Source organism: Euphorbia lathyris, chromosome 9 (genome assembly GCF_963576675.1).
Source record: "Euphorbia lathyris chromosome 9, ddEupLath1.1, whole genome shotgun sequence".
In the NCBI taxonomy this organism is placed as follows: Eukaryota; Viridiplantae; Streptophyta; class Magnoliopsida; order Malpighiales; family Euphorbiaceae; genus Euphorbia; species Euphorbia lathyris.
Window position 1 is genome coordinate 50488887 of NC_088918.1, and position 26406 is coordinate 50515292.

The 26406-nt window shown below is 36.5% G+C and overlaps 1 protein-coding gene across 2 annotated transcripts; it reads left to right on the forward strand.

Moving 5' to 3' along the window:
- The first annotated feature begins 6322 nt into the window (after positions 1-6322).
- On the forward strand, positions 6323-9457 carry LOC136207135 (uncharacterized). Of its 2 annotated transcripts, none has more exons than XM_065998415.1 (5): positions 6323-6572; positions 7159-7729; positions 7986-8339; positions 8418-9130; positions 9218-9457. In XM_065998415.1, exons 1-5 carry the CDS (start codon positions 6459-6461, stop codon positions 9287-9289), a joined length of 1824 nt encoding a protein of 607 aa, XP_065854487.1. In that variant the 5' UTR covers positions 6323-6458; the 3' UTR covers positions 9290-9457. The 2 variants fall into 2 exon arrangements, with proteins under 2 accessions (XP_065854487.1, XP_065854488.1); XM_065998416.1 differs by having other exon boundaries at positions 6326-6572; positions 8436-9130.
- Positions 9458-26406: the final 16949 nt, after the last annotated feature.

Here is a 26406-nt window from a genome sequence, read left to right on the forward strand (position 1 = left end):
GAAGGAAGAAAATCAGTCGAAAGTGCTAAATGATATTTCTAACAGTCAGAGAGATGTGTATGTGTTTTAGCCACACTCAAGGTGGTTATATCCCAAAATTTAGGGTTGCGAATGCAATCTCAATTATAGGGGAAGGTGTCGTGTGGTGAGGGGTTGAACCAGAAGACATAGAAAGATTACATGAAGTTCGGAAGCGCGAAAGGGATGTTAGTGGAAGTAGTGCAAGAATGAATCAAAAGTAGAGAGAGAATAACTCTATTTCCTAAGGGGATAAGGAGTGTTCTGGTAATAAAGTATCGGTGAGTCCTGCGACGTAGGGCCACCGAGAGTTATGAATTGTTAATTGGAACTATCGTGGGTTGGAAAACCATCGGGCAGTTCGGCCGTTGAAGGATATGATCCATTCCCAGAAGTTAGAAGTTATCTTTCTAATGGAGACACTTGTCGATGATATCATGGTTATAAGTATCTGGCAACAGTTACAGTTTGGTGATAGTTTTGCCGTCAATAGAAGGGGAAGAAATGGGGGATTAGTGTTATTATGGAAGTCGGGTGTTGGTGTTTCATTATCTAGTTACTAAGATCATCATATTAATATTATGATAACTGATGCGGAAATGGGGGATTGTACATTCATTGGCTTTTATGGTTACAGAGATCGTAGTAAATAGGGGTGAGCATGGTCCGGTTCGGTTTAAAAACCGAACCGAACCCAATAAGATTAATTTTTATAAACCGAACCATATTGTAATTCGGTTCGGTTCAAACCGAACTATTTCGGTTGGGTTTTATTCCAAACCAAATTAGAGATAATTAAATCATGTCGTTAGATTTTTTTTCAGAATTCTATAATATTTTACATATTTCTGTCTGTTTATGTTTATTTATAAATTATACTCACGGAACTTTTTCTTTTTTTTACTATGTTCCTGAAACAATGATTTAAGTTTTTTTTTTTGTTTTAATAACCAAATAATATAATAGTTATAGTAGTTTAGTCTAATTCTATTACTACTCTCATTTGGTGGGTATAAGCATTCATTCTATAATAATTCTATCTTCATACACATGGTGGGTATAACTCTATAATAACTCTATCTTTATTCTATAAGTTTTTTTTGTTATACTAACCAAATAATATAATAGTTATATCAGTACTATTATTCTAAATTCTAATAGTAATAATAATACTCTAATTCCTTCCTCTTTCCCGACTTTGATTTTATGTGCTGGATTGTTTATTTATTTTTTTAGGAATGTGCTGGCTTATTTTTAATTTCCAAATAAATAATACTCTAATTCGGTTTTTTCGGTTTATACCCGAACCAAACCAAACCAAATTGCAATTTGGTTCGGTTTGATTCAGTTTTCGGTTCAATTTTTTTGGTTTTCGATTTTTGGTTCGGTTTTTCTCACCCCTAGTAATAAACATAAGGAGTCATGGGATCTTCTTCGTATTTTAACAGTTGCATCATTGGCTCTTTGGTTAGCATTGGGTGATTTTAACTCTATACTTAAAGAAGATGAGAAGTCGGGAGGGGCTTCGTATCTGAGTTGTTTGATGAATGAGTTTAGTTAAGTGGTTATGGATTGTGGCATTTTCGAGCTTAGAATGGATGGTAGCCCATTTACATGGGAGAAGGGCCACGGATCAGCAGGATGGATTCATGAGAAGCTAGATAGAGGATTTGCATCGGCAGGGTGGCTGGACAGATATGTGACTATCAGTTACAAAATGGAGTTGCCACTCACTGTTACAGATACACTTGCATCGATCGGCAATGGTCCAGCGAAAAAGAGAATTCAGATTTGAGGTTATATGGATGACGGATCATGCATTCTCGGATTTTTTTAAATCTAGTTGGGCTAGCAGTAGAGGACTATCTCTTATGGATAAACTTAAAGCTTGTGTTACTTTTGTGGAGGGATGAGGCCACGCGTATAATGTTAGATTTTAGGGCCAAATTGTAAAATAGAGACGGGTCCTAAAGACGTTGCAGGATAGGGTCGATCAATAATCTATTGCCCAATATTACATGGCCAAAAGGAAGTTGAATGAAGTGTTGGAGAAGAAGGATGTGTTTTGGAGGCAGTGGGCTAAGGTGTTCTAGTTGACGAAGTTCTTCCATGCTAGTGTGAAAAATAGAAGGAAATAGAATATTATTACCTCCTTAAGAGACGATACAGGTCAGTTAATTGATAATGAAAACTCAATAAGATTATATGTCTAGGGTTATTTTCGTTCTGTCTTCTCACCATCTATTCACGGATCGTCACAAGCGATGGAGGTTGTGCCAACTCTAGTTGATGCTGACATGAATAACAATTTAACAGCCTCGTTCAGTTTTGAAGAATTCACATCGGCAATGTTTTCTCTGCATCTAGATAAAGCCTCGGGGCCGGACAGTCTTAAACCTGGGGTTCTACCAAATTTTCTAGGAGCATATTGGTCGTGATGTGGTAGCAGCTTGTATTGAGTCATTGGATAAGGCAGAGTTCCCAACCACATTGAATGAAACGATAACTGTCCTAATTCTAAAATGTGATTCTCCAGTAACCCTTAAAGATTTCAAACCTATATCTCTGTACTATATAAGTTGATAGCAAAGGTCCTGGTAAATCGTCTTAAAGGTATCCTTCCTGACATAATAAGTGACACCCAGTCAGCTTTTTTCCATGGGAGATCGATTGTTGAATAGCATGCAAGTGGCATTTGAGACGATTCATTTTATGAAAAGACATGCCTAGAGGGGATGTGGGGGTGGTGGCTCTTAAGATTAATATTAGTAAAGCTTATGATCGGGTCAATTAGAGATTTTTAGAGGAGGTGTTAACTATGATGGGTTTAATTTGAAGTGGGTAAGATGGATTATGTTGTGTATAAGTACTATCAAGTATGGAATCTCATTGAATAACGATCTGATTGATTCAATTTTACCTGGAAAGGGCTTAGATAAGGTGACCCGTTATCCCCTTATCTATTTATTTTGTGTGCTAAGGTGTTATCCAGGATAATCAAGCAGCCTATAGGGGATCTTATTATTAATGGATGTAAGGTGTGCAAACGAGCACCTTCTGTTACACATATATTCTTCACTGATGATTGTTTTTTGTTTTTTGGGTTGTCAGTTGGTGAGGCTCGAGCTATGGTGAAGACACTGACTGAGTATGAACAAGCATCGAGACAAGATGTCAATCTCAATAAGTCTAGTATTTTTTTCAGTTCCAATGTTAAGGAGGAGTTGCCGTATGGTATCAGGAATATTTTGAATATCGATACTTCTTTAGATACGGAACGTTATTTGGGGCTACCGTCTCTAATCAGAAGGTCCAAACGCCTATTTCTCATTGACATGCTCAAAAGGAAATTTGGAAGTTGGGGTTATCCCTTTCTGTCTAGAACTGGTAAGGAAGTGTTAATCAAGTCAGTTGCACAAGCTATACCAACCTTCTATATGAGTATGTTTCTTTTACCTCGCTCTATATGTGATGATTTACAAAAAAAAATTAAACTTTTTCTGGTGGGGTTTAAAACATTAGAGTTAACGACGTATTCATTGGTTTGATTAGTCAAAGACAGTGTTGTAAAAGTCGCTAGACGCTAGTCGGACGGACAAGACCTCCAAAGATTAAATGGAGATTAATCGGATTTGTATTTTTCTATTTTTTAGATTTATATTAAATAAATATTATATAAACACGTTTAAAATATAAATTATACTATCTAAAAATAATAATAATAAATATTATATAATAGAAAAATATAAATATTTATTTTAAATAAATAATAAAATAGTTATTAGTTAATACTAATTACTTGTATTATTTTTTACTAATTTGTAATTTATAAATTTGGCCGATTTTAACCCATTTCAACCGATTTTAACATGTTTTAGCCGATTTTTTCCGTCTAACCCGACTTGACCCAACTTGTCCGACTTAACCCGATTTGAATCGCCTAGCCGGAAGAAAATCGGGCTCCCGACTTATGTCGACCAATTATATAAAATCGGTCGATGTTATAAAAATCACCGATATATAAGTCGATTAGTCGCCGACTTGACCGATTTTTACAATACTGGTCAAAGATGTGTCAAGGGAAGGAACAAGGGGGACTTAGTTTTAGAGATTTGCATATGTTTAATTTATCGTTGTTAGGGAAGTAGGGGTGGAAATTAATTCGGTCTCCGAATACTCTAGTGAGTAGAATCTTCAAAACCAAATATTTTCCAGATGAGACTTTTCTTTCTTCCGAATTAGGGAACAATTCTGGTGTTATTTGGAGAAGTATTTGGAGTGGAATTGATTTACCAAAGTTGGGAGTGAGGTGGAGGGTAGGATATGGCAGTTCTATAAGAGTTTGGGATGATCCATGGGTACCTATGCTACAAAATTTCCGTGTTAATTCAATTTAGGTTCCCGGGATGGAGGATTTGAGAGTGGTAGACTTACTGTTAGAAGGCTCGAGAGGTTGGGATAGGGATAAGGTGTATGGTTGCCTCAGCGGTGTCGCAGATAATTCTGCCATATCGGGCCCAAGAGGATGAGTGGGTATAGAGTTGGACTAACAATGTGGGTTATTATGCAAAATCAGGATATAAGGCTGGGATGAATGAAAGCATACTAAATGAAGATAGGGGCGGCTGGAAAAAAAAACTATGGAATTTGGCAGCCCCGCCCAGAATGAAGAATTTCCTTTGGCGGCCATGTCTGGGTTATTTGATGACTGGGTAAAGATTAATTCAATGTCGGGTAAATCTGCCTAGGTGGTGTCCTTTTTATGCCAGTGAGGATGAGGCGGAAGACCATTTGTTCGTCCAATGCGTGGCTGATGCTGAATTTTGGCAAGAGGCGGGGCGGGCTAGCAAGCTAGTTGTTAATGAATTTGCAGACAAGGTCAGTGGGAGCTTGGTAGAATTGTATGTGTTTTTCAGGCAATTTAGTCTCACGGGAATAATTTGATTTGGAGCACATCCACGAGATCAGCAAAGCAAGTTTGCGTGTAACGAGGGAGGCATTTTGGGATTGGGTGGCATATTATGCTATTAATAAAATTAGGCAAGGGGTTGAGCAGTCGGAGAGTTCATGGCGGCTGTCGAGAAAAGGGCGTTATCTCAAATGTAATATAGACGGGGCTTTATTTCTCGAGGAGGGGATATGTGGGCTACGACGATAGTCCAAAATGAAGAGGGCAGTTTCCTTTGGTGCAGCAGTAGCTTGATTAGGGGATGAAAGAGTCGCGGATCATCGAAGCTTTGGCAGTGCGGACGAGTCTCTTGTGGATGGCAACCCAGAATTTTAGGCAAGTGGAATTTGAGACGGATGCTAAGGCGGTTGCGTATAAAATAAACTTGGATTCTACTGATCTTTCTAAATTCGGGACTGCAAATCTATTATGCAACAATAGTCAGACTTTAAAGTTTCATTTATACATCGTGTAGGGGACGGTGTAGCCCATTTAGTTACTAGGCATGCATGTTCCAATACTAGCGATTGTGTTTCGTCAATGTTTTCAGGTTGGCTTTCTGATGTAATTCTTAAGGAGGTGAATCCTTCAGCTTAATAAAAGTATCATTTTCTCAAAAAATAAATAATAAACGATTTTATACTTATACAATTAAAGATAATTTATACTTTTATACGTAAAACAAAAATAAATAATATGGTTTGGTCGATTTTGCAAAGATAGTCATTGTGGTTTAAAAGTTCTCAAATATGTGCTTTGTGAAATTTGTTGTTAAATTATACGTGAGTCAATTTATCGGTCAAATAACATTTATGATTTAGTTAATTTGCAAAATCAGATCTTATATTTTTGGTAATTTGTAAAGTCGGTCTTTTTAATTGCTCCAAACCACTTCTTTTTTGGGTAAATAATCAAGAAAATATTTTGTGATGGAATGAGAGTTTGTAAACTACACAAAGCACATACCCTTCTTTATAAATCTGTGAAATCACAAGGTTTATTTTTATATTTTTTTTTCATAAAAACAAATAAAGAAATTAAATAATTAATTAACAGAAAGTATATTGTTTTAAGAAATTAAAAGAAAATATAAAGAACTTAAAATATAATAGATGTATAGATTGATCAGTAACAGTATAATTAATAAATTATTTATCATTAATTAATTTAATGGATTTTATATATTAACGTATCATCTTTATTGAATGGTTATGTCTATAATAGATTTATCGTCAACATATTTAAAAGAATTTCTCAAAATTTGCATGTGCAGAATAAATATAACAATTTCCATATTAGAAAAAATATATAATTTCAATTTTCAAAATGACGCTCCAACGGTCATATTTCCTCAAGCTAGGGTTTCTGAGCCTCCATTTTGTTTTTGTTCACCGCATATATATTTCCTAGGCTCCTACCTCCATCAGCAACAAACAGTCCTTCAACACCTCACCACTTTCAGAGATTTCTGTTTCTTTGTTTTCCATCCGAAATGGATTTTCACAGCCTTGCTAGGAAAGATCTCCAGTCCCTCTGCAAAAAGAACAAGATCCCAGCCAACTTGACCAATGTCGCCATGGCCGATGCTCTTCAAGCTCTTCACAAGGTAATCTTACTATTCATGTTTTCGTATTTATGATGCCTTCAATTGCTGTTAGAAGTTGTGATTTTCTTTTCTGTACTCTTCATTTGGTCATTGGATTGTTATCTGAATGAGCTCGAAATGAATCTGAGTGAACTCGGTCAGATCCTGAAATGAATCTGAGTGAACTCGATCAGATCCTGAAAATCAACCACAATTTTCAGTAGAGTTTTTCTTCTTTAATATGAATCAGTACGTTATTTAATTTTAGTGTAAGTGTAAAGGATTCGAAGTGATTGATTTGGGATTGTTGTAATTTTTCGATTGCTTTCTTCTAATCGACTAGCGTTTCTCTATCTGTTAGTCTGGTGAAAATTTAACAAGTTATCCTATATTAAATTCAAATTAACAATTCTATATATGACTTGGTTTTTAGACAAGCCTTAGCTGCTGAGGATTTGGAAACTTTAATTTTTCAATTGGTTTCTTCTTAATTAGCAATTATTAGGTTTGTCGCTGTTTTGATGGCTGAGTGAGTTCATTTCTAGTAATGTGTGTTAACCAGTGCTGTTTTAGATTTTGCATATGAATACATTTGAATCGTTTCCAGGTTGAAGGACTCGATGAACTTGGAAATGCACAAGAATCCCCAGAGAGACCTACTAATGCGGAGCCTCGAACAACATGCAGAACCTCAACTAGGAGAAAGCTGGTTAAAGTTGAGACGGAAAGTTCACAGCCTTTGACTCATACTCGTAGGACAACAAGAAGAATGATTGCTGACAATGAAAGCAAAAATGTGAACTTACCTGAAACTCCAGCGCCAAATAACAGAAGAAGGGGACCAGCTGCTTCAACTCGCCGAAAAATTGATAGCCAATTGATCGAATGTGGGGAAGATGAGAAGCGAGAAGTTGAAGAGAAGAGTGACATGGCAAAGACTCCTGCAATCCGGAGCTCCAGAAATGAGGCTCCAGCAGTTTCAACTAGGAGGAAAGTTGAGACACAGAAGGATGAAAAATCGGTCCAAAGAGTGTATGGTAAGAGGCAGTCAGTCAGGTTGTTGGAGAAAACCATGGAAGGCTTGAACTTGAAGGAGGAAAGGAAAGTTGAGGCAGTGAAGATTGAGGGATTGTGTGATGAAACTGAGGAAATTGAACAGGCTAAAGATTATCTGCCTGGTATGTTGGTTCTTCTTCTGTAATTTGTCTAAGAAGATAAGAATAACATTTAAGTCTTATTTTATTTTATTGCTAAAGATATTATGTGTAGATGGCAGTCAAATGACGAGTAGAAAAAATAACATAGACATCCAAGTAATTGGACTTGATTGGATCTGCCTCAACTCAAGTCCATTTTCTTGAATTCATAGGAATGATATATTTTTCATTGAGTTTTACTTCCTATAGATACTAACCCCTTTACATCAAAACACAGATGAGTCTCTAGAGTATGAATATGAAAAGTATGAAGCTGTAGAGGATAGCAAAACTAATGATCATGAAGTGGATCAGTTGCCAGAGGATGAAGGTGAAATGAAGCACAAGGTTAATAATGAGGATAACAAAAGTGAAGTTGACTTCGACGAAAACCAAAACATAGATCAGTTTCTTGGGTGTGAAAGTGAAAGAAAAGTAGAACTTCCCGAGGATAGCAAAGCAGATGACACTGAAAAAACTGACTGTGGTGCCAAATTGGAAACTGAGACCTGCGCTAGTTCAGACACATATATTCAAGTTGAAACCTCAGACAAGGCAATTGATATTATTCATGAGAGCATTGAAGATAAAGGTTCGTTATATGCAACGTTTTTTTTTTTCTGTTCTTGCATTTTGTGTAAGATTTTGTTGTTTATCCGCCTTTATTTAGATGTGATGTCATTTCCAGGATCAGATGGTGAGATGACTGATAACCCAGAGAAGACCTTGAATTCTGATCCGGAGATGGAAATGAAAAAAGAATGGGAGGGCTCTCCTTTTGTCATGGAAGCAGAACACACATCAATTACGCATGTTCCAGGTGAAATTTCTATTGTGGTGAATTCATTGACTACTAAGAAGCTAAATGAAGATGTGAGCAAAAGCTTTGAGATGAACCAACAGCATATGCAGAAGGTAGAGAGCAATGCAGAAGAGTTTAATAGTGATGAAATGGAAAAAGAATTTGTTATGGAAGCAGAACACACATCAATCACGCATGTTCCAGATGAAATTTCTGAAGTGGTGAATTCATTGACTGCTGAGGAGCTAAATGAAGATGTGAGCAAAAGCTTCAAGATGAATGTAGTTCCAGAAGAAGAGTTTGCTGGCGTTGAAACATTGGACAAGATGACAACAACTTGTTTGAAAGAAATGAGTCCTTGTGTTTCCTCGGCATTTGCAGGCAATACAATTCAGGGACAGTTTCCTCGTCCAACAGAGGCAACAGTGGAGAAGATGATACTGGTAGACATTATTAACGAGGACAAGGAAGTGGCAGAGTGTAGAAAAGATGATGATAAAGCATTATTGAATGATATGAGCCTGCGGCAGCTAACTAAGGCTCTAAAAGAGAAACTGCAGATCAAGAACAATGTTTCAAAGGTAAATTGGAGAAACATTAATTTGATGTTTGTATAAGAAAGAAGTAGGATATATATAACTTACTTTATATTATTATTGTATGTGCAGGTGGGAACTAGGATACCTCTGCAGAAGCTGCCAGAAAATGCTGCTGCTGCTGAAGCAGATCACAATAACTGATCATTTTAGGAAGAAACAAGTTTATGTTTCTTGTAGAAGAGATCCTCTTTTTGTTGTTTTTATTACACAGTTTACTTTCCTCAGCCAACATTTCGCTGATGCTGATTTTGTTAAACTTGTCTTTTTGTTTTTTGCCTACCATAATATAATGAATGGTATATTCACACATTTCAACTCTGCTTCGCTGCACCAACGGAAAAACTCTAACTCAACTATACTCTTATTTGTTTAAAGGCTAAATTAGCCCACTGAAATTATTTAAAGGCTTAATATATCATTTGCTAACTGAACGTCCAACAAGCTTGATTGGTCCTGGACTTTTTAAAGTTTCTCGATAGCCTTCTGTATAAATGTTCAATTAGCTTTATTTATATTTTCATTTGCTTTATTTATTTGTTTTTTTGTGAAGATTTAATCGCTTTACTGGAGCTCTATATTCGCGTCACTTTAGTCGTCCAAACACTTGAGTATAATAGTTACTCTCTGCTTATAAGAATATTTAGTTTTCTGGCGTTTTGGATTACATTCGTATCTGCGGAGGTTTTTTTTGTTGTTATCATTTGAATTGTTGGTATGGAATTTTTTTTTTTTTTTGGTGTGTGGGGGTAAGTGGCATGGCCAATGGTGATCCATTGGGTTTTTCTTGACAAGAGTCGGTTTGTGTAGTTACAAGTGTGTTTTCTTAGCTCATCAAAACTTGTGCCTTAACTACTAATACAGTATTAGTGACATTAGTATCAAATACTGATAATTAGATTTTGTATCTTTTTTTTTTTCATTTTCTACGCCTTATGTTCATCAGGCGCGCCCCTGAGCCTTGTACCTAGACTCTAGGTCTCCCTAGTGCCTTATTTAACAACTCTGGCTTGCATCTGAAAGTGTCTGGACATTTTGAGCTTTGGACAAGGGGAGGAAATTGAAATAATCTTTCAGAGAGAGAAGTCACAACTCACATGTCAATATATTCTTGTCTATGTACTTCTCTTTCTATTCTCCCCCTGCATAATTTTGGATCAAGTTGTTACTTGAACTTCTTATACATCATTATTAAATATATTGAGTTTCAATTCTGGTTTTGTTTGGAGCATTTCTTTATATCTTTTTTCTTGTACATGTTTAGGGACTGGTATAATCTAGATAAATCTAAGCGTGTGGATGCGGTGAGTTTGATGATTGCATTGAAAGGGCTGAATCGGCTCAGGGCATGCCAATAAAAAAACGAGAGAAATATGCACGTCGAGAAGATGCAATTCTTCATGCACTTGAGCTTGAAAAGCAACTTCTGAAAAAGCAAGGGAAATTCAGTGCGACATCTGATCAGCCAAGAAGTAAGTCATCTGGATCTGCAAAGGAGGCTAGTGTCAGTTCAGATGGTTTGGCAAACAACAGTGGGAAATCTGGGATTGCCAATTTGAATCAACATTTAAATAGAGTAGATTCAAGTGTCAAAGTTGAAACCGTTGGAAGTGCCATCAATGCCAAGGAAGAAAACCAGTCAATCTCAGAAGATGGTCACTTGGTTAGAAGTAGGAGTTCATAATCCAAAATGCGCAATCTCCGATAGATAGGAACCGGTTTCGTCAGTGCAAGACCATTTAAGGTAGAGGGTTATTCAAAATTTAGGTTTCTTTGGTTTCCCAAAAGCAACATCTCCTTCAACTCATGTTTTCTTACGACCCATTATATGATCAAAGGAATCTCAGAAGCAAGGAGCAAGGAAGTTCTACAAAATCAGAAATGGAAAAAAAAAAAAAATATGTGAAAATGGCGCTTTTATAAGAGAGGAAGAATGAAGAGGAAACAACAGAAATTAAATGCTTATAATCATTAATATTAGCCGTCATTTTGGAAAGTACTATATGCACGGATACCTAGGCCAGTTAACATTAGACTCGTAGATAAAGCATGTTAATGCAAAAAACAACTCCCAAGGAAAAACATAAGACGACACATGTCAAAAGAAAGGTATGATCAAAGACAAAGGCAACAAGGACCAAGTCGAAGGCCGAAGGGATCCATTTTTCGCCTCCCACACGTGTACTGAATCCTGTAAGAATTCAAAACCGAAGAGGATGGACATATGATATCGTATCAAGGAGAAACTTCCATGGAACGTCTCCTTTAGGAGGGAAACCTCATGCGGCTAGATCAGGAGTTCCACATTGCAAAGGATAAATCCTAGGACTAGACTCCTAACAGGAGAAGGAACCCTAACACTTAAAGGACTCCTAGTAAACGAAAGATTCGACATAATCCTATATATGGATATGTATAATCACATCCTACGATACGTTAACTTAACAACTCACTAACTAGTTATTATATTTTTATATTTATTAATTTATTACCCTCATGAGAAAAAGTAATCTCCAAAACTAACTAGTTATTTGACTCTCTAAAATAATATAAAATATTAGCTAACCAAAAATTAACTAACCAAATCTATATTTTACTTTAACAATATTAGTCATTTGATTCTGTATTTAATTATTTTATTATTAAAAATCAATAAAATTAAAGAAAACAAGAAAAGGCAGAAAAAATGAAAGAAAAAAAAAAGAGAAAGAAAGAATGAATGAATGAATGAAAAATATAAATAATTGGACAAAAGATAAGCCAAATTTAGTTAATGAGAATGACTAGTTATATATTTTGGAGAGTCGTGTCACCTTCTAGGAGTGTCTCGCTTTCTAAATGGCTAGCTAAACTTATAGAGTAATGTCATCCTATTGGGGAGGATTTGAACAAATTGAAATGTATATCACTTTAAGCGATATGAACTCAAAAAGTTCATATTTTAAGTACCTTAATATCTTGTTTTATTAAATAAATCAAGAGTTCATTAATATATTCAAGCATTACGTTTTTTATTTTACTTTTCAGGTACTTAAAAAGGATTTAGGATAAACTTGCCTCTAAAAATATAAATGAACCAAACTTATAAAGAAGACTGAAATTCTAGACTACACGAGTGCGTAATTTCCAAATTTAGACAAAGTCACAAACGCTTCACCAAACGGTTTCCTTCTCGGATCCTAAAAGTTACATCCTTCCGGAAACATTCGAGAAGACTTATCTTCTCCCCAAAATTTGCATCTCCTCCTCCCAAAAGACATGTCCTCCTAGAAATGTGTCTTGAAAAGTCATTTCCCCATGGAGGGGTGCCTTTCATATTCTTGATTAAAAGAAGCCAAATTCTGAATCATGGAGACATAATTACATTTGAGAATTATTATAGAAAAATTAGAGAGAAACTCATCATTTTCAAGTGAGTTTTGGAAATAGAGATAAAAAAGAAAACTACATGTAAAAGATAAAGAGATCATCATTCCCTTTGATTTTATTCTTTCTCACTTGAATCTCTACATACATTTATGTTTAATGTTATGTTTTATGTTTATATATGAGCTCATGTTTACCAAGTGACACGTCACATGACGAGATTATATATTCGCTTGATATAGTGTTCATCCTCAAGTCTTACCTCAAACTGACTTAGGCATCGAAGCGGGTTAGCCAAACAATGACCTCTTTTCACTTTGTTTTTATCCAATTGGAGGTTTCCAAATGGACTTACAGGAGGATTCAACCACATCAAATTGGTGTGGTGAGCGTGGAATAAATACAACAATGACTCATTTAATCAGTTCCATCCAACTCTCATCCTCTAGTGGCCTCCATGTGTCTGGAGTTTAGATTGCGGTGGAAGAAAAAGCACGTTGCTAGTTTCAGACTGACCACGACCTAGCTTTGGAAATGGTGGAGGATACCAAAGCCCTAGGTGCAATCTCCCGACCACTCGTAGAAAATTTAGGATCAGTCCACGACATCATCATCGTTATGTGACAAGAACACACCATCCAAATGGCATAAGTTAAAGAAAAGATGGAGATACCATACGATACTATCAAGTATAGGAATAAACCTGAGAATACCAACTGCTCAACCGAAAACCACACTGTTTGAAGCGGTCACCGTCACCAGGTCGGATCACCAAAAGATCAGTTAAGGGCTTCGAGCGCCTAGTCAAGAGGAAAAGAGATCATCGTAGATCTAAAAACCCCCCTGCATGGAAGGCAAAGGAGATCAACAAGCAGTCCCTAGAAAGATCATCCCAGGTGAGAGAAGAAAAGTGACCATCCTTGAACAGGAGGACCTTAAACTCAAACTGTGGAAGAACCTGTCACAGATCGGCCGAGTCTCGATCTATCATCCAGGAAAGGGTAGTTAAGCCCAAGACTCGGGATCGATGGATGCACAGGGAAGGAACCTCTCGATAAAATGCAAGGATTCCGAGGCCAAGTTTGATGCAATCCAAAAAGAATTGGATTAACTTAAAAGAACAATCGTTGAAGTAGGGATCTACTCGACGCATCCCCACATAACAAAGGTAGAAATACATTTATGCAGGAGGATCATGATGGAGCCCATACTAAGAGGGTTTCAAATATTTATGGCTAAAAGAGTATGATGGGACAAGGACCCTACTACTCACATCAAAAACTAATCGGGCTATGGATACTACCATAATAATTGACGTTGTAATATGTCGCATATTCTCCACTATGTTAGTAGTTTTAGATTTATTTCTTTGAAGAACATCTCAAATGGTGGAGGATCTGCCTTGTTTATATTGTAATCAGACGAACGGGTTTTAGAATCTCTTTCTCCTTCCCTTAATCTTCATTACATTTATTCAAGAATGCTATCGTTTATCCTCAATTGCATGTTTATTATGATTGGTTTGTCTATGAACTAATCCCCATCCAATCTAGGATGGGGATGAAATTGGTTGAATTATTATGAATGTTTAGGGTTTAGGGTTTAAGGAATTCGCTTTTGATTCGATCAGTTTATGCATGCTTTATGCCTAGATGATGTTAGGAACAGGATTTATGCTAGAATGAGCATTGATAATGATCAACTAGCCTGTTTATGTATATAATGTGCCTAATGCATGTGACCCTGACATTAAATAGATTATAGATAGATGAAATCCTGACCACGAAATCGTCTATTCCGAATTTGCATTAACCTGACTTCGCTAGAGACCACTAGGAATGAGGCTTTGTGACTGGGCTACGGCTTTAGTCTTATTTGTCAATAAACCTAATGCTTTGCATGACCTAGGGTATATGCCTAATCAAGCCGTCACCCGAATGCATGTGAATAGCAAGGACAATACTGATCACATTAGTCTTTCACTTAGGACAATTACCTTCAATCATTAGTTGAACTTAAACCCGAACCCCTATTATAGGAATTAACCAATGGATTCCTCTTTCTAGGTTGTAACTACCATTAATCACAATCCACCATGCGGCTAGTTCTGTTTACTGCTTTCCTAGATTAGTTATTTATTTTATTAGTTTATAAAACAAATTGCTTTTTAACCCTGCTAAATAGATAGATTACCAATTGAATACACTAATTAGGATAGTAGTCCTTATGGTTCGATCTCGTGCTTAAGCACTGTATTACTTGTTGTGATAGGATACACTTGTCCTATTTATTGATATATACTTTACGAGCATCAAGTTTTTGGCGCCGTTGCCGGGGACTATTATAATTTTGATTAGTTTTATTTTGATTGGTATATTTGTTTGTTTAGCTTACCATGAACCGACGTTCTCGAAGTCATTCTCCATTACGGTTTGATCCTGATATTGATCGTCTTTCTCGCAGGTTAAGGAAAGAACGCCAAGCAGCCTTGCTTAGACAAAGAGCCGACGAGAACTTCAACACAACAATCCCCGAGGAAGTTTGTGAAGAGGAACCAATGGCAGACAGGTCTATTATGGAACTGCTCAAGGCGCAGAGGCCTACTGCGACCTCAAGCATCCTTGATCCCGAGATCGCGGCGGCTTCGTTTGAGATCAAACCGGTAATGATACAAATGATCCAGAATTCGGGTCAGTTTGGTGGGGATTACGATGAGGATCCCAATGCACACCTCAACAAATTTATGGAGTACTGCGGCACCTTCAAGTACAAAGATGTGACACCAGAACAGGTTTTCTTGAAGCTGTTCAGATTTTCTCTAAAGGATGATGTTGCAGATTGGCTGAGCTCACTAGCACCAGGATCTCTTACGGGTTGGGACGTCACAATGGCTGCATTCTTGGCTAAGTTCTTCCCTCCATCACAGACTGCACAGTTCAAGAGCGACATCACATCGTTCCGGCAGTTTGAGAGTGAGAACCTGAATCTGGCCTGGGAGAGATTTCAGAAGTTGTTGAGGAAGTGCCCCCACCACGGTTTTGAGGTGCACCATCTTGTTGACCTGTTCTATTCAGGTATCACTTCAGCTAGCAGAGCTTCACTAGATGCAGCAACGGGAGGTAACATTTTCAACAAGACGGCACCTCAAGCTTACAGTCTGGTAAAGGAGCTGGCCGAGAGGAGTGCACATTGGTAGATAGAGAAGCCAAGTCAGAGAAGGGGAGTGTTTGCAGTTGCTATCCCGAGTACATCTGCAGAGCCTAATCCACAGATTACAGCACTGACTGAGAAGATGGACCTCCTGGTAGCTCCGTTTCAGAAACATGAAGTAGTGGCAAAGTGTGAACTTTGTAGTGGCGGGCACATGAACACAGAGTGCCCGATGGTCATCGAGTCTGTGAACTACATCAAACAGTTTGGACCGTACAACACTCCTTGGAGGCAAAACCATCCAGGGTTTAGTTGGTCCAACAACCAAACGGCTTTGGGACCACCAGGATTTGCAGCTCCTCCACCTCAGCAGAACCAGAACCAGAATCAGGGGCAAAGGCCCAAGAGTGAGATGGAGAAAAAATCGATGCTATGATGAAGATCCTTGGAACAATGGAGGGCAGATTAGCCAATAATGAGGCCTTCTGCAAAGGGCTGGAAACTCAGATAAGCCAACTGGCTAAGATTAATTCTGAGCAAGCAACCGGGCAGCTGCCTCCTAACAACGAACCAAATCCAAGGGAGAGACAACCACCAGAACCCTGAGGGGGAAGGACAGTCTAAAGCTCTATATACTTTAAAATTGAGCGCTGTTGGGAGGCACCCTAAACATGAGTACAATTTTTGAACAGTTCTTTTGATTATTTCATTTTAATTTTTATCAAACTATTTGATTAATTAACTTCTTGTCTTTTTCTTAGTTTTATTAGGATTTCATTAGGATTTGTTTTTCTTGAAGTTTTAATTGAAATTTGGTTTCTATTACTTGTTTGTATAAATTAGGATAACATTGGAGTAGAATAATTAGATAGAACTAAGATAGAATAGGTTAGAATAAATAGTCTAGTAAATAAATGAACTAAAAAAATATATATATTTTTATAAATTCGGCCTTGTCTCGGCGAGACATCTAGTGTCTTGTCGAGACAAGGGCACGTCTCATCGAGACAAAGCACGTCTCGACGAGACGTGCTTGGGGGACCGCGGCGGCATTTCTGCCAGACGCGATGTCTCATCGAGACACATTGTGTCTCGACGAGATGAGCCGCCCAAGGCTTTTCTTGGGCGGCTCATTTAAGGGGATTGGTCGAACCAATCCCCAAATTCCCTATCACTAACCCCTTTTAACCCTTTTTTAACCTACCCTTTCTTCTCCCTACCACCATAACTCTATTTTTGCTCTCTCTCTCTTCCATATTTCCATTGGTCTCTCTCTCTCAACTCTAACTCTCCTCTTCCATCTCCTCATCTCCCAACCTTTCAAACACCAAACCCTACTTCTACTTCCAACTATTTGAGGCTTTCACCCCTTTAAAGACCTTCTCCACCTCTCCTCATCTCCTTTTTCTTCATTCCATTTCCATTTTCTCAAGGCTTTTAAGTGGTAAGTTCTCTTTTGGTTTAGTTGTAATTTTTGGTGCTTTTATTTGTTGGTTCCTTGATTAGAGCTTGGTAGATTTGGGGGTTTTGCATGTTTTAAGGTTTCTCTTGATTAATTCCTTGATTTTTGCTTACTTAGGGATTTGATGGAGAAAGAGCTAAATAGGGATTTTATTGTGTAAAAGCTTAATTTGCATGAATTAGAGATTGATTGTTTAACGGGTTATGTTTGGTTTTGATAAATTAGGGATTATCATGTTTGGGTATGGTTCCTCGTTTTTAATTTCTTAGATTTAGGATGTGGTTAGTTTGTTTTAGAACTAATTAGGACTTTTGCATGCTAGCTTGACTAATTTTATTCCTAATTTAGGGATTTGCATGTTTAACTTCTTCTGTTTTGAAATTTTTGTTTTATTAGTTAGGTGATTTAAGTAAGTTTACATTGTTCTAAACAATCTTACCTCACTGTTTCTTTTAGGATTTTTGTTTGATTTTGGCATCTAACTTCCGTTGTTGTTGTATACTCTTTTGTTCGTGTTTGTTTTGTTCTTTTGTAGATTCAATGGCAGACCAACCAAGACGTCGTCTCCGCCGATGGACCGACACACTCCCTGAGGAGCTGGTGCCTATTCCCGGCACAGTTCATGCACGTATTATCAATCCACCTCGCCCTCCTACTGCCCCAGTAGCAGACGCCAACTGCTACCACTCCTGCCCGTTGTCACAGAGGTATAAATGTCCTTTCCTTTTAGAGTCTGTGGATGAGGGTAAACTTTTCAAAAAAAATCAAAAAATATCAATGTGCAGTCCCTCGATTTTTTGATTCGGAGTGGTTGGAAAAACATGGTTTTCATCAGCGTGTTCACGCTTTTATGTCTGATATGGGTTGGCTAGTGATTGATAGGCATCGTCGCCCTCTGTCTCCCTCTTTTATTTTAGAGTTCTACACGACTCTTAAATTGGAGACGGATGATGATGGGGTGAAAACTCTACATTTTTGCCTTAATAACACTAAGCACGTTTGGGTTGAGGAGGACATGAACCAGGCCTTCGGTTTCAAGGAGGCTGATGTTACTCAGTGGGAACGGGAATTATCCCACACACAATACTTCAGTGAAGTATCGAGGGAGGTGCATTATAGTAAAAAAATGCCACAAATGCAAGTTTGACGGACCCAATGGACCGTCTAATGCATAAGTGGATTTCATTTAACCTATGTGGTCAGAGGGACGCTGACAAGGTCACGAAAACGGACCTCCTATTGTTGTGGTGTATGAAAAAGGGTTGTCCTACTCGGATGGCCCACGTCCTGTGGACCCAAATGGCTAATTTCCTCTTTACTAAGCGCACTGCTTTTCCTTTTGGGGCTATAATCAGTCGAATGGCATTTTTAGAGGAGCTTTACGTAGAATTAGACGCCAGCCCCTCCACTCCATTCTTATTGCTTGATCAATTTTACCTGAATAGAGCAGGCATTATTCATAACTCTGGTATGTGGACTAGAGATTATAGAGTAGGTACAGCTGGAGCCAGTTCGTCTGGAGCAGGTTCTGCAGATGTGATGGCAACAAGTTCTGAGGAGGAGGAGGATGATGAGGATTACCAATCGGGTTACACCGACGAACTCGAGGAACGGTTGGAGCAGGCCATTACTGTGGGCGAATAGAATAGGGCGAATATCCAGGCGCTCAATAATGAATTCCAGGATTTCCGCCTAGATTTTAACAGCTTGGCGAGTGACATTCGGGGTTGGATGGATCGCCACCCCTAGGGAGTATTTCTATCCTATTTTTCTTTTTAGCACTTTACTTTATGCTTTGCTTTTGCATTTCTGGAATAAATGCATATCGTAAGTGTGGGGATGATGCAATAGGATAGAAAACTTTGGAGTTCTTCCATTTTTATGCATGTTTTTTTCTTTTAATGTACTTTGCTTGGCTGTGTGTGCATTTGTGTGCGTTTGCGTTTAGAATTTTTGCATGCCTTAGGATTTTTGACATTTTGTTTTGCTTATTAGCTTTTAGGATTTCTGAGTTTTGTGTTTTTTTTCCTGTTTTTGCTATTAGCTTTTAGGAATAAAAAAGAATCCTAGGCAGTTGATTTTGATGCATCTAGTAATCCTGAAATTACAGTTGAAATTGTGCGCTAAAAGTCTGAAAGCTCAGTTGAAATTGATGCATGCAAAAACTCGTGAACAACATTTGAGTCTCCAAAGAGTGTTATCTAACTAAGATTGACATGGAACGATTCATTAGGTGAGGCTAGGATTGTTATAAATAACCCCTAAATTGTGAGCTAGAGCCTAAAGGTCAATATTTTAGACTCATTTTTAGGAACAATTGATCTCTTAGGTGTGGGATTACAGTTATTGTCATTATGCTCATAGGAATTGCATCCAATACTGGTTGAATGTTGTTTTGTAATTGAACTTGAAATGATTAGGCAATCTAGGTATAGCCCCTTGTGAACTTAGCCTTTTCTTTGATTAGCCAAAATCCCTTAAATTTCACTAGATAAGCCCCTTTGAGCCTTATTTACCTCTTTTCTTTGATCAACCTAGTTACAAGCCCTTAGCCTTCCTAAATACCCTTTCTCACTTTAGTTAATTGACTCAATTTCGGTTAGAAAAATCCTTGGGCACACACCCTTAAAATTTCTGTTAGCTACAATAGAAAAGTTGTAATTCTAAATAGAAGAAGTAACCTAATTAAATTGACTCCTTGTCCCCTCTATCTCAAAAGGAAGAAATATATGGTTCAACAAAAAAAAAGAACCGAATAAATTGTAGAGGAAAGGACAGAGATATTCTTTAGTTGCTTCCCAAACTGAAAAATTAAAACAACCTTAAGCTTTTATCTCGCACATAGCGGAAAAAGTGCCAATTTGCCAAAATTCTAGCTAGTTGAGTCATTAACTTTTTGCCTAAATTCCCTTTTTCCTACCCCCAAACCTTTAGCCTATGTTACAACCCTTTAAAGACCTATAATCTCGTTTAATTGTGATGCTTAATTTCGACCGGATGGATGATGCAATTCCAACGTGACCATTTTGTGCAATAAACTGTAGAGCGTCTACCAAATTCATATTTTACCTAAACACTTGAGTGCAAGAGTGACCACCTGTGAGCTAGCAATCTTAGTCCTCGCCTTTCGTTTTTGCAAAGTGTTGGTTGATAAAATTACTTGATCAGTTTTGGAGATTATTTTGAGGTTCACTTTGTTTTTAATTGCAACTTGAGTATTCTGAAACTGTATGGATAATAAAAGTGCAATGGATCCTTATTTGTGTACGGGAGCTATTTGTTGATTTTTCACTGCTTTTGATTCTTTCTTGCTTGAGGACAAGCAAGATTCAAGTGTGGGGAGGTTGATAGCTCCCATTTGTATAAGGTTTTTAAACCTCTTTTAGTTCATTTTTGCTCTATTTCCTTTCAGTTTTGTTATCGTTTTGTTAGCTTTTAGTTAAAATAAGTAATTTCGAGTATTTATAGCGTTTTCTGTGTTTTCAGGTGTTTTTAGGCCTATTTGAGCATTCCCGAACCAGACCCGAGCCTTTTGGCGCAATTTCGGACAATTTAGGGACCGTCGGAGCACTTTTGAGATTCATCAGGGACCATTAGAGCGGAATTCGGAAGCCAGGGACCAAAACGGAGAAAAATCGGCTCTTTTGCCCATCTGGATGCCTGTCTCGTCGAGACACATGCCTGTCTCACCGAGACAGCCACTCGTCTCGATGACACAGCCTCTGTCTCGACGAGATGAGGCGGGAGAGGCGCAAAAACGCCTCTTCCCAGCTGGAAACTCGAATATTAAGCCTTGGGAACACTTGTTTTAGCGCGGGAAAGGACATATTTACCCCCGGAGACCTAGGTTTTCTGCCTACGAATATAAATAGGCAGCTTAACTTAGTTCTTCGGGGAGATTACATAGTTTATTTTTCCCAGACACTTTACATTCTTTTTTTTTAGCATTTTAGTTTCGAACAGTTAGTAGTTTTAGATTTATTTCTTTGAAGAACAGCTCAAAGGGTGGAGGATCTGCCTTGTTTACATTGTAATCAGACGAACGGGTTTTAGAATCTCTTTCTCCTTCCCTTAATCTTCATTACATTTATTCAAGAATGCTATCGTTTATCCTCAATTGCATGTTTATTATGATTGGTTTGTCTATGAACTAATCCCCATCCAATCTAGGATAGGGATGAAATTGGTTGAATTATTATGAATGTTTAGGGTTTAGGGTTTAAGGAATTCGCTTTTGATTCGATCAGTTTATGCATGCGTTATGCCTAGATGATGTTAGGAACAGGATTTATGCTAGAATGAGCATTGATAATGATCAACTAGCCTGTTTATGTATATAATGTGTCTAATGCCTGTGACCCTGACATTAAATAGATTATAGATAGATGAAATCCTGACCACGAAATCGTCTATTCCAAATTTGCATTAACCTGACTTCGCTAGAGACCACTAGGAATGAGGCTTTGTAACTGAGCTACGACTTTAGTCTTATTTATCAATAAACCTAATGCTTTGCATGACCTAGGGTATATGCCTAATCAAGACATCACCCGAATGCATCTGAATATGAAGGACAATACTGATCACATTAGTCTTTCACTTAGGACAATTACCTTTTAAATCTAAACTCCTATAAACTCATTTATAGGAATTAACCAATGGATTCCCCTTTCTAGGTTGTAACTACCATTAATCACAATCCACCTTGCGGCTATTTCTGTTTACTGCTTTCCTAGATTAGTTATTTATTTTATTAGTTTATAAAACAAATTGCTTTTTAACCCTGCTAAATAGATAGATTACCAATTGAATACACTAATTAGGATAGTAGTCCTTGTGGTTCGATCTCGTGCTTAAGCTGTAACATCCGTAATTTTATATAGGGGTATTTTATGAAATAAAACTTTAGTATTTATTATAATTATACCAATTGGAAATAAGTTTTTATTATTAAAATTGTATAATTATAATTGTTATTATTTATAAGTGGGTCCTATTTCTTTTATTATTATTTTTTTGAAAGAGTTTTATTATTATTATTATTATTAGAATTAGAATTAGAATTAGAATTAGAATTAGATTAGAATTGGGCAGTTGGGCGAGAAAAGGGTCAGAATAAATTTCTTTTTCCTTTTTACCTTAATTTCATTCATAACTCCATATTCCGGCCATCTCTTCAGATAAAAATTATACCATTAAATTACTTGTTTCGTGAGGAACATTTTGAGACTACTATTGATATTTTTCTGATCGAAAAATATGGTGGCCGGAGCGGGTATTTTGCACCGTGAAAGTATTAGATCCCGACCTTTTAGGCGATTTTAATAGTGAATGGAGTGCAATTTTGGGCTCCCCTGGTCGTTAGCTATCTCGTGATAGTCTCGGCTCGCGATTCCGGCATCTCCGACGAACTTCCGGCGACTGGCCACCGCGCTCCGATGAAACTCCGGGGAGCTAGTAATGAGTCAGTTAAAACCGGAACAAATTAATTAGCATTTTGAGATGAGAGGTAAACTTAATTGTTTATATATATATATATATATATATATATATATATATATATATTTATGTGAGATGTGTTGTCATGTGATAATTAAATATATGTTGAATGTTGAGTATATGATTATCATTTGATGGGTACTTTATTTATATAAATAGTGATCTGATATTGGAGTTTCAAATGTTATCTCTATGGTTGGATTTATCAATATAATGTTTTGTTTCTTTTGAAATCGTGTTACTCATGTATTTTTCTAGTGAGGTAATTAGCCGTGAAATGATACCATGGTAGAACGGGAATGAATATGCGTTCAGAAGATTAAGAATTATGGAATTGTGTTGGTTTATATCTGAGTTAGTAGAAAACATAAATAGTTAGTTTGGGTGAGTATATTCAATGGTCTAGAGGTTTATTGATAATTGTGATCACAGGCACCTGGGTAGGGTGTTATTGAGCTTGTACTGTGTCCTGAAACTGGGGGCGATAGCAGTACCGTATTATTGAGATAATCATTATGGAGGTTGAAAGGGTACGTATAACGTACGCCTACGTTGGAATATTGTTAACCATGAGACCATTGAGTATATTTCACTTAGGTCTAGCTGGGCCCTTAAAAATAAAGATAATAAATTATAATTTTGTTGTTTCAGATAAATCGAGTCACATACGAGATGATACGTTCATAACTTATTCTTGATTAATTGATGGTTGATTGTTTGATTTACTAAATGTTAAGTTAAGATGCATGAAATTAATTGATTAATTATATATATATATATATATATATATTTATATAAATATAGATAACTATGTTTATTTAGTAGGCAGATCACCCCTTGCCACGTTGAAATTTTTAGGCTAGGTTCAGAGGTTCTTCTATTTGCTAGATTTCAGGTTTACCCTGCATTCAGGCTAGCCAGCACAAGCGTCTCATTTTCATTAGAAATTTTATGGATATTTATTAGGATTTAATGTATTATTGAAGTGGATTACTTTGTTTAGATTAAGTGGATTTTTATTGATCGATTACATTGTTTTATTGGTTATTGAACCTTTTGAATATTGATTTTTGATAGACAATAATGAACAAGGAGATTTTATTTAATTATGTTGCTCTTCGAATGCAATTATGATAATTGATTGGGTTCATGTGTGTTTTTAATGTGACCCGGAACGGGGGTTACATTTAATGGTATCAGAGCGTGAGTTTTACGATTCCTATGGAGTATTAGATATGTTGAGACATTCCTAGGATCCAGAAAATGACATAAACATTCATGAATGAGTATCGCATTTAACACCCATATTGAGGAATCATATCGTCAAATATAAATGATTGTGTTGGCCAAACATCTAGTATAGAGTTGGTAATATATCACATTATTAGAGTAGCGTAGCAGAATTATGATAGGTCATGATCTTCTTTGCTTTTTAAAATGATATCTGATAAAGAATTTCGAGGTCGAAATTCCTTTTAAGGAGGGTAGAACTGTAACATCCGTAATTTTATATAGGGGTATTTTATGAAACAAAACTTTAGTATTTATTATAATTATACCGATTGGAAATAATTTATTATTATTAAAATTGTATAATTATAATTGTTATTATTTATAAGTGGGTCCTATTTCTTTTACTATTATTATTATTATTATTTTGAAAGAGTTTTATTATTATTATTATTATTATTATTATTATTATTATTATTATTATTAGAATTAGATTAGAATTGGGGAGTTTGGGCGAGAAAAGGGCCAGAACAAAGAAAAAACGTTCCCCTGTGCAGTATTCGATTTCTTTTTCCTTTTTACCTTAATTTCATTCATAACTCCATATTCCGGCCATCTCTTCAGATAAAAATTATACCATTAAATTACTTGTTTCGTGAGGAACATTTTGAGACTACCATTGATATTTTTTTGATCGAATAATATGGTGGCCGGAGCGGGTATTTTGCACCGTGAAAGTATTAGATCCCGACCTTTTAGGCGATTTTAATAGTGAATGGAGTGCAATTTTGGACTCCCCTGGTTGTTAGCTATCTCGTGATAGTCTCGGCTCGCGATTCCGGCATCTCCGGTGAACTTCCGGCGACTGGCCACCGTGCTCTGGCGAAACTCCGGGGAGCTTGTAATGAGTCAGTTAAAACCCGAACAAATTAATTAGCATTTTGAGACGAGAGGTAAACTTAATTGTTTATGTTTATATATATGTGAGATGTGTTGTCATGTGATAATTAAATGTATGTTGAATGTTGAGTATATGATTATCATTTGATGGGTACTTTATTTATATAAATGGTGATCTGATATTGTAGTTTCAAATGTTATCTCTATGGTTGGATTTATTAATACACTACAAAAAAAACAGAGTTTCAGGTACAATTAGTTAGGTACAAATTATAATTTTGGTCCTCAATTATAGGTTTTAAATTAATATAGGTACTATTATATTTTTTGTCTCTAATTATTTTTTAATTAAGAAAAGGGGACAAGTTTAATTAATTGAAATTATAAATATTTTATGTTTAATTTTTTTAATAAGAAAGGGAACAACACATGATGGTTTTTTCTTTTGTTTAACCTGTTCCTTCAAATCTTTCTTCCTTCGTTTATCAGATTCTATTTTCCTATCAACCTAGATTAATTTTCCCTCTTCTTTATGCCGCCTTATCTCATGCTTTGTCTATCTATTCGCTACCCCCTGCTACCCCCTGTCAGCCAATTCAACGCCGTCATCCACAATCGGCACTACCACTCATCCTTTCTCTCTCTTCTCTTCTTTCGATTGGGTTTTCCTTCGACATTTGCCTTCCTCTCCCCCTTCATTACACTTCCTTTCATCTTCTTGGATTTGTATCCCAAATCTGACCGATGAGTTCAACAACAATGGACAAATTCACCAGCAATGGTAGGTCGACAATATGGAGCTGCGAATTTGGGGACTGGAACCCCATCGACTTTGATGAATTTTCAAGGTTAGGGTTTGTTTTATTTTATTTATTTATTTTCTTGAAAATTTCACTGTTCTGTATATCTTCCTTCAATTGAACGAAATCTATTTGAGCATCAAGTAGTGTTTTACTAACCAAAAGGCTTTTTAGGTCTGTATACTTAAACAAATGATTTGATTCAAGTATAACATGCCTTTTTGATTTATCTTTTATGTTCAATTTGGAGAGAAAGTATAATAAGAGCAAATGTATACAATATCTTATCTTGTATAAGTATATAATGTTTTATCTCTTTTATCTCTGTTAATGAATCTAATCTAACTGATATTACAAACTAAGTATTTCCTTTTCAATTCCTTTTCTTCAAAGATAGCCTTGCATATTAATGTATTGATTCCATCTGGTTTTAGATTAACTGAGAATCAAAGTAGATATCCTATTAGGGAAAATTACAAAAATGGGTGTAATGGGAGGCCCATTTACATTTTAATACCCATTATTATTCAACTTACATATATAGACTGATTTAATTTGAAATACCCATAATACCCTTCATATATATAAGATACTTAATCAGATCATCCCCTATTCTCTCTTTTTACGCGATAAATCTCACTCTCACTCTCACAGTTCGCGATTTTCTCCTCTTTTTTTTCCTTAAGATCCTTCATCAATCAAAGCCCAAGTCTTGTCATGTAAGTATGATGTTAGTTTCATATGGTTAAATCGATTTGAACTCGTTGATGTTAGTTTCAGCAGCAATTTACTTTTGAGGTTAGAAATTTGTAAATCTGAACTTCGTGCGGAAGATCGCGTGCTTCGCATATTAT

What these genes read in the sequence shown, in the direction of transcription:
- LOC136207135 (XM_065998415.1), top strand. Translation starts at nt 6,459, where the DNA reads ATGGATTTTCACAGCCTTGCTAGGAAAGATCTCCAGTCCCTCTGCAAA. An exon ending in CTCTTCAAGCTCTTCACAAG is followed by an intron (nt 6,573 to 7,158) that starts GTAATCTTACTA and finishes AATCGTTTCCAG; the next exon opens with GTTGAAGGACTCGATGAACT. An exon ending in TCAAGAACAATGTTTCAAAG is followed by an intron (nt 9,131 to 9,217) that starts GTAAATTGGAGA and finishes TTGTATGTGCAG; the next exon opens with GTGGGAACTAGGATACCTCT.